This window comes from Arachis duranensis, chromosome 6 (genome assembly GCF_000817695.3).
Source record: "Arachis duranensis cultivar V14167 chromosome 6, aradu.V14167.gnm2.J7QH, whole genome shotgun sequence".
In the NCBI taxonomy this organism is placed as follows: domain Eukaryota; kingdom Viridiplantae; phylum Streptophyta; class Magnoliopsida; order Fabales; family Fabaceae; genus Arachis; species Arachis duranensis.
The window spans coordinates 2231329-2240258 of NC_029777.3; the positions used below are offsets into that span (position 1 = coordinate 2231329).

The window sequence follows — 8930 nt, forward strand, 5'->3', positions numbered from 1 at the left end:
TATTTATTGAAATAAAAAAGTTTGAAAAGTTGGACTAATAATAATTTAACCAAAATTTTAAAATAGTAAATCAATTATCGAATTAGTAGAATTAGAAGTTCAAAATTTTAACCGAAGTTCAATCAAATTGAATTATAAAATAATGTATGTATACAATATATAATTTCAAAAAATTAATTTGTTTTATAATTTATTATTTTAAATTAATTAATGGCTAAAAATCATACCAATTTGATTGATTAACTATTTTTTGATAGAATTTTTTATTTTCACCGATTTATTGTCAAATAGTTTTTACTTTGAAAGTTGAACTAGATTAATTTAATAATTAATTCTAAATTATCCGAATTTAACCTATCAGTTTAATCTAATTCTCATGATCACTCTCGTAATCTTAATATATATTTTTAGAAAGTACATAATAACTAAATCCATTGAAAGATCAATTATACTTTTTAATTTTCTCCCAATGTAAATAGCAATAAAATGGAAATGTTTTTTTTTATGTATAAAAAGCATTATACTCAAATACATAAATGATAATATAATAAAATCATTTAATAGCATAAAATTATACTGAAATTTATATTTACTAATGAAGATTATATTACTGTTACTTAATAAAAATTATTGAAAAAATTAACATATTATTTGCTATATATTCAAATAATATTATCATTCAAGTTCAATTAAGTAGATTCAACACTAACAAAAATCACTTTTATTAAAAAAAGTGTGATTACACGCGCACACATCATTCTTCCAACCAAATCATTTACGTTCACACGCTACGTTATCGTCGTCATCTTCTTCTTCATGTTCCTCCTCTTCCTCCTCCTTTTTTTTTGCATATTTTCTCCTCATCGTCATTCTTTTGTTGCTGCTGTTATTGCTGTTATTGCAATCGAATGTGAGGAGAAAAAATTTTAAATTGTGCAGGACAACAAGTCCAAATGTACCTTAATTCACTAAAAAATGAACCGAAATTACATAATTGATTGCGACACAGTTAACTCAGAAATGAACCGAAATTTACCATAATGATTGCGACACATAAACTCAGTTAAAAAATAAGCACACAAACAAGACTGAATCATGAACAAAAACACATTCAACAAAATCAATTTTGAATTAGACAACATCATTAATATGTTTTTTCTTTTTTTTTAATATTTTCTTCTCTTTTTTTGTTTTATTTCTCTTAAGAAAGTAAATAAAAAATAATTTTGAGAAAATAAAATAAGAAGGTGAAAATGAAGAAGAAAAAAATGAAAAAGAAGAAGAAGAAGAAGTAGAAGATGAGGAGAAAGAGTTTTGAATCGTGTAGGACAACAAATCCAAATGCACCTTAATTAATTCACTTAGAAATGAACTGAAATTATATAATGATTGCGACACAATTAACTAAGAAATGAACCGAAATTACATAACAATTGTGACACAATTAACTCAGAAATAAATCAAAATTATATAAAGATTGCGACATATAAACTCAATTCGAAAACAAGCACACAAACAAGACTCAATCATGAATAAAAACACATCCAAAATTAATTTTGGATCATACAATATTATTAATATGTGTTTCTTCTTCTTTTTTATTTGATATTTTCTTCTCTTTTTCTTGGTTTTATTCCTCTTAAGAGAATGAAATAAGAAGAACTATAATAAAATAAAAAAAGAAGGAGAAGATGAAGAAGAAAAAAATGAAAAAGAAGAAGTAGTAGAAGATGAAGAGGAAGTTGAGAAAGAGTTTTGAATTGTGAGGACAACGAATCCAAATGCATCTTAATTCACTAAGAAATGAACCGAAATTATATAATGATTGCGACACAATTGACTAAAAAATGAACTGAAATTACATAATGGATGCGATATAATTAACTCAGAAATGAACCAAAATTTCATAACAATTGCGACACAATTAACTCAGAAATGAATCGAAATTGCATAATGATTGCGACACATAAACTCAGTTAAAAAATAAGCACACAAACAAAATATTCCAGTTCAATCCTTCTGAATTACACACCACATCTCCAAATTTGGCCAATAACTTATGGGTCCTCACCTCAGAAAACTGACACCGACAATGAAATAAAACTTGCAAGTTTTTGTTAGTATCTAGTATCTATCACAAAGGAGTCATACTTCACACTATCTCGTATAATAGAAATCGAAATTCTATAAAATAACTTCTCCACATGTTTCATGCCATACAGTTCCAATTTTTGGATTATAGTATTTTGAAACTCAACAAAATTTGTACAAAATTTGATAAAGACACTCAACAGATTTTTATCAGTAAATTTTATTCCCTCTCAGCATTTTTTTTAATTGTTCTTCTGTAGTGTACAAAAACTAAAAAAAAAAACTTCGATTTATTTAGGGTTGCAACAAATATAGTAAATAAAAATTAATTGCTTTAATTTACTAAGTGCAAGTTCCTCTCCTAATATTAGTAAATCGAATTTATCTATTTTAATTTATCGTTATTATACCTAAATCGAATCCCAATTGATTCGATTCATACCAAAGAAATATAAATCAAATCAAATAGCTTCAATTTACAAAAATTTAAAACTGAATTCAGACATGTATATAAGCATTTTTCATTTGGAATAATGATATAACCTTGAGCTTCATTTGATTTATCTATATGTTTATCCTAATTTATATTTTAATATGAATAAAATATTAAAATATTATTATAATTTATTTAAAAAATATTTTATATATATTTTGTCTCTATATCTTATAAAAAACTAAAATTCTATGTCTGCGTGTTCGATATCAATGTTTATGCTTCATATTTCACCGAAGATTTACCCGCAGTTAATCAAAGAAAAAGTAAACAAAATATGCAGTTAATGTTGCTTTGTGATCTAATTTAAAAACTTAGAGCAACTATCCATTATTTGATATGATTTTTTCTTTGAAGACGAATTTTTCATACATATACTCATACTTTTTTGCATTGGTTTTTGTTTTAAAACAATATTAAACCACCAACTTGACCCAAAAAAAAAAAACACCAACAGCACTAAATACCATTTTTATTAGAAAAACCAATTTTTCTTAAAGATTTTAATAATAAAAGTAATTATTAATATAAAAATATCCTTGTGTCAAAATAATAACTGAAAATTATTAGTTAATTTAATATATTTTACTAAACTATTTAATATAATATGTCTCAACATCCTAAGTTAAACATTTACATGTGAGTAATTTTTTTTTCTAATCAATAATTATTTAATAAAGTAGTGAATGAATAAAAAATTTAAAAAATATTAAATGAAAAAATTAGCTCATAATGCTTTTACAATAACGAATTAGAAGACTTTTGTTAAGAAGAGAATAACTATTAAAACAGATTGAAACAGTGAGAAAAACAGATTGGCAAAAGAAGGTGCATGAGAAAAAAGTGGGTTTAGTCATTAGTGGTCCTCCTAATTCCTAATTAACTTTAAAACACCTAGTTTACAATCCCTGCCCCAACTACCACCCCTCACCACCACCAAAAGTGAAAGAAGAGTGGAAATGTATGAAAAGAAAGGTGAAACTGAGGGAAGAGAACATGCATGCAAAGGTAGACATTGTGTATAGGGCTGGCAATGGGTAGGATAGGGTAGAGTTCGGACCCTATCCTAACTCTATCTGCGAGTTGAAAAGTTTATTAAAATTCTATCCTATTATATTCGTACCCTAAAATTCTAAACCCTATCCTACTCGCAGAAATATCAATTTTTTTAAAGTAAATATAAAATTTAATCATTTCAAATTTTATACATATTAATAACATAAAAAATAACAAACTAATGCTCTAAATTATTAAATTAACTAACTAGTTTAGTGATTATTCACTTATTATAAGTCACTACATAAAAAAAGTTGTGGATTCAACTCTCACTTTCTTTCTTATATATCTAATTTTTATAAAATGTGTATGATATTTGAGGTGCGGTAGAGATAGAGTCAAACATTTCCGTCTAAAAATAGAAAATGAGAGACCTCACTTGTTCAAAATGGCAGAGACATGGACAGGTTATTTCATGCTCCATGTAATGAAAATAATAAAAGAAAGTTATACCACTAAAGCAATAACCACAAACTTAATTGTTGGTCATGAATGTTTTAAGAAAATCAAATTTAACCATTGATAACTCAACAAAAGTATTTACTAATTAATATGCACATATATATAGTTAAACTAACGATCATGCATGATCGCATGGGATGAAAAATCCAAGAATTTCTCCATGTTTTCATGCTGCTTCTACCACCCAACAAACACTAGGTATTCACAAAATATCAGGTTATATAAAATCCATTCAACCCAAGTTCATCAAGTAGTTTAATGGCAGTACTATATATATCAGTCAACTACTCTGAACTCTGAAGTTAAAGCAAACCCAAACCATCCCCAACCCCTGCCCCTCCCCAAACCAAGAAAACTGAAACAAGTTAAAAGCTAATCAGTTAAGCAAATGAGACTTTTTTAAGTCTCTTCTTTCGACAACAAAGTCTCTTCGCAGTCCGACGAAGGCACGGAGAGTTTATACTTCATCTTCTTCACATCCTCCCTTGAATAAATGTAAATCCGTTTCACAATGTTGCAGAACTCCCTGCAATTAACAACACGGGAGAGACAAAGAAAATAGAGAAAAATTAGAAGATCTGTCAGGGAAACAAGTAAAAATTTGGGTGTTTGGCGACAAGTTTTAGAATTACTCACGGCCATGGATCATCACCAACAAGCATCATGTCATTTTCATCATCAGTAAAAGTAACTGCCCATTTGTTTTGTGATCGGAGTTCTCCCTCAATATGAAACAGTTTCTCAAGCTCAATTGTAAGCTCGTCATAGCCATTCAACATGGTTAGGTCCACAGCTCTCCCTACAGCTACACCTTGCATTTGCACCTTCTCAAACAAAATAAATGTGAGTTTCCCATTAACCATATAAATTGGTGAGTTAAAATTAAAGTAAATAATGTGAAAGGAATATTCAGACTAATACCTTAGTTCGAGTCCTCATGGATGGTAAGGATGCCAGCTTGCTAGGCTTCTCTGCTGGCAATACATCAGAAGAAATTTGGTTCTGTTGCTCCTTATCGGACACTGAATAGTTGGAATTCTGAGCATTCTGAGTGGCTGATGCAGTAATGGTAATGGGAGTAGATTCTTTGGGACCAATGGGAACAATGGCAGAGCAAGCCTGTTCTTTCTCCGGAAGGGACACATTACTACGGAAGTTGTTAGTCAAATTAACTCCAAATAAAAAGATCTTGGTGGGATTCTCAGTCTTCTTTCTACCATCTACTTCAACTTTATCATGAGTCAAACCATCATCATTCGGTTTAGATGAAATAGGTGAAAGGCCTTGTTTTGCAGCAGCATTGTTGTTTGGGGGGTTTGGTGGGACACTCACATGTGGTGAATTAGACCATATTCCTTCCATACGAACCCGAGAGCTACTGGAGTGGCTATTCATGGGATTGCCATTGGTTTCTTTCTGCCTCAAGGACCATACAACCTGGTTTTCCTTGCATTGGACTTCAGCACCACCTAATTCTGCAGGATCATGGGACATGGATGATCCATGAAACCAAAAAGCAGAAGCAGGGGTGTTGGAAGCAATTTCTACAAGGCATAATTTTGGAGTCAAAGCCTATTCAACAAACAATTTATTAAGGGTGTGTTTGCAAGTAAGGATTTTGGAGGGAAAACATCTCAAGAATAAAGATTTCTTTGTTTACCCTACAAAATCAAAATCCAGAAACACCCCCATAATAGAACTATGGTAAAAAGTCTCCTACCAGATGATGAAGTATGATCAGCATGCCTGGGCCTTTTGGCCAACGCAGTAGAGACAACAAAAGGCTCTATCTCCCAAGCAGAAACCCTCTCTGGTCTCGGAAACGTTGCCGGCTCATCCCAATGAACCTGGTAATGTCACAAAAGGATTTAGAATGAGTAAATGCCAACATCCAGAGAAACAACTGACAAAACAAAAACTCATGCAGAAAAGTAGAAATAAGTTCAACCTTCAAGGAACGCCATTGAGAGTTTGACCATCCTGGCGATACATCCCCAACCCCAACAATAGTACCAGAAAATCTGACCAAAAAGCTATAAAAAATAAGCCAACAAGGGGCCAATTTGAAGGTGCACCATGACACACATTCAATTAAGGGGATACCTTCTCTCAGGTGATTCTTCCACTTCAAACCTCATCTTGTAACGCATTCCAGCAGTAAATTTATTTTTGACTGCTTCCAGATATTTGTTAAGGCCAATAATAAACTGGCTACTCCTGAATGTTCCAAAGGGTATGTCAAGTAAGAGTTACACAAACTGTTGCATTATAAGTTAAATGACACAAACCACAACCAATTCAATATGTTTACAAACCTTGGTTTATAATAAACCACAAACATGGTGCGAGTCATAACAGCATGGGAAGCAGTGGCAAGCACTCCAAGATGCATACTCTGGCTTGATATCACGGACGAAGGCATTGGGATCTGCTGCCGCGCAAGACGCCTAATCCCAACTCTCATTTCCCCATCTTCTCCCCTGCAAAATTCAGGATCAGAACCAGAGCACAGCATCAAGCCTAACATATAAAAGAAAAGGTACTAATAACCTTTGATTAACAACCTTAAAAACACAAAAGCATCTCCAGCAACCAGTCTTTTGGAAGTGACAAAAGTACTCCAGCCAGTTGTGAACAAGTGCCTCTTTGGTGAACCTGATCATGTTACAAAAATGGACAATCAAAATGCCAGCAAAAGAGACAATCTGACGAGAATTTCCCTCACATACCCGGTTCCTGACTCTATGCTAAACTACATAATTACCTCCTTTATCTCCTTTACCTCTTAATACATGCTTAAACTTCCACTCGAACCCATGAAGATCCTTCGCCACCAACTCCTGGGATGGTGGTGGGGAATTTTCATCTGCATCCTACAATGAGTAAAGAGCAGGAATAAAAACAAAGCATATAGATTGAAATTTAACCGAATTAAGTTAAATTAAATCCATTGACTAATCCAGCACAAAGTTGACAAAACCCATATAGATAAGTACCGATGGAGGTGATGGCAATGGAGGTAGGCACTCTGTGGCATGCATACGCCGAATTGAACATCCTCCATGTGTGCTAGTATCAGAGGGAGTTAATATCTTGCTAAAAGAGTGAAACGTTTCTCTTTGAGATTCCACGGGACTTGGATCAGGGATTGTAGGCTCTTTTTGCTGAATATAATCCACATGATTAAAATTTAAAAAATCATTTAGAATCACAATAACAGAGAATAACAAGAGAAAGCATATGGTAGATTGACTAAACAAAACGGGAATTTTGTGTCTAAGTAAGCAAATAGATTGACAAGACTAAAAGCAAAAAAGAAAAGTAGAGAAATATATTCCTCACATCTGGTTCTGGAAGCAAAGTGATACGGGCATAAACTTCATCAGTTTCCTGTTCCGCCTACACAAATTCCACAAAAGAAAAATAACTTTACGGTGATTCGTACACACAGACAACCATGAACAAATAAGGACAAACAAAACAGACAAGCCAGGGAAGTAATAATGAAGAGTGGGTACCAGCAACTGAATGTGAACAACACGGCAGAGAATCTTGGTTGGAAGATTGAAATGAGGGATTTGCTGACTCAGTTCTTGGTTCACCTCCTGATTCGTTGATGCTTGCAACTGCAATACCCCCAAAACAACTAAGAAGACTGAAAAACACAAAGAAGGAGAAGCAGATAGATACATACTTGTTCCATGTGACCCTGAGGGAAGTAGTAGACTCTCTCCCCAGTGCGGGGAACATCCACGAGAGGCCCTGCACACAGCTTCCATAGCTCTGTGTAGAGATCTTCATCTCCCTCACCTATCCAAACTTGAGAGCTTTTTATGTCTAATTTGGGGAAAAGCTAAGATAAGAAACTACATTCTCAGTCTCCTATGAAATAGAACTAACCTGTTTGAGCTGTAGGAGTGGGAGGTCCCCTCAGATTGCACTCCAGATTCGCCATTCACAATACACAAAGAAGAAGAAGAAGAAGAAGAAGAAGAAGAAGAAGAAGAAGAAACAAAAACCCAAGAGCAAGAGCGTCAAGAGGAATAGTACTACTAGCCCATGTATAGAGAGAGAAAACGGTTATTATAATGATGTAATGATAATTAGTAGTTAGTAGTGTTGTGTAACTGTAACGGTAACCGTAACGAACATGAACAAGTGTAACCGAATTTATGAGGTGTTTCCAGTGCTGATTCGACTTTTGGTTACAGAAGAAGAAGAAGAAGAAGAAGAAGAAGAAGCAGTTTCTGTTTAAAGGTGGTTCGTGACAGCTGGTGGTGCGTGTTATATCGTTGTGGTTGATTGCTTCCCCGAAGAGAGCAGCTCAGACCACCGTGCTTCTGTCTTCTGTCTTCTGTCTTCTCTCTTCTCAATGACAAGTTAACAAATAACAACACATACATTCGGCATTCAACTGCTACTCTCATTTATTCTCCTCATATACTCATTGGTCACCCTTTTGGTGGAATTACTATTTTTATTCTTTCAATAAACTACTTCCGATTCTTTCAATTTTCTTTTCCTTTTCTTTACAAATATTCTTAAATAGATTTTAAAAATTAATTATTTAATTCTTTTATTACGATTTTTCCTATTAAATGTTTTAAACTAAGACTGACAATATGTGTTCAATCAGTGGTAACTGGTAAGTTGCTACTACCTGGTCTAATATTTCTTAGAACAACTCTAATAAAGTGTTTTTTTTTTTTACTTTTTTTTAACATACTACCTTTTATATTTATGGTAATCGAAGGAATTTGAAATTAAAATTTACATGGAAAATAATATATGATTTAGGGAGAAATATTACATTGAAGATAATGTGTCA

The 8930-nt window shown here is 32.6% G+C and overlaps 1 protein-coding gene across 4 annotated transcripts; it reads right to left on the minus strand.

Annotated features, from left to right (window-relative positions):
- Positions 1–4135: 4135 nt before the first annotated feature.
- On the minus strand, positions 4136–8525 carry LOC107491935 (auxin response factor 9). 4 transcript variants are annotated; one of them, XM_052263182.1, is made up of 14 exons: positions 8003–8525; positions 7797–7912; positions 7621–7728; positions 7445–7501; positions 7099–7266; positions 6867–6975; positions 6667–6757; positions 6418–6582; positions 6206–6319; positions 6051–6123; positions 5823–5949; positions 5024–5646; positions 4739–4926; positions 4136–4628 (listed from the first exon to the last, which is right to left on the minus strand). In XM_052263182.1, exons 1-14 carry the CDS (start codon positions 8055–8057, stop codon positions 4502–4504), a joined length of 2121 nt encoding a protein of 706 aa, XP_052119142.1. In that variant the 5' UTR covers positions 8058–8525; the 3' UTR covers positions 4136–4501. The 4 variants fall into 4 exon arrangements, with proteins under 4 accessions (XP_052119142.1, XP_015968356.1, XP_052119143.1 ...); XM_016112870.3 differs by having other exon boundaries at positions 6885–6975; positions 7797–7921; XM_052263183.1 differs by having other exon boundaries at positions 5024–5577; positions 7797–7921.
- Between the last annotated feature and the right edge of the window lie 405 nt (positions 8526–8930).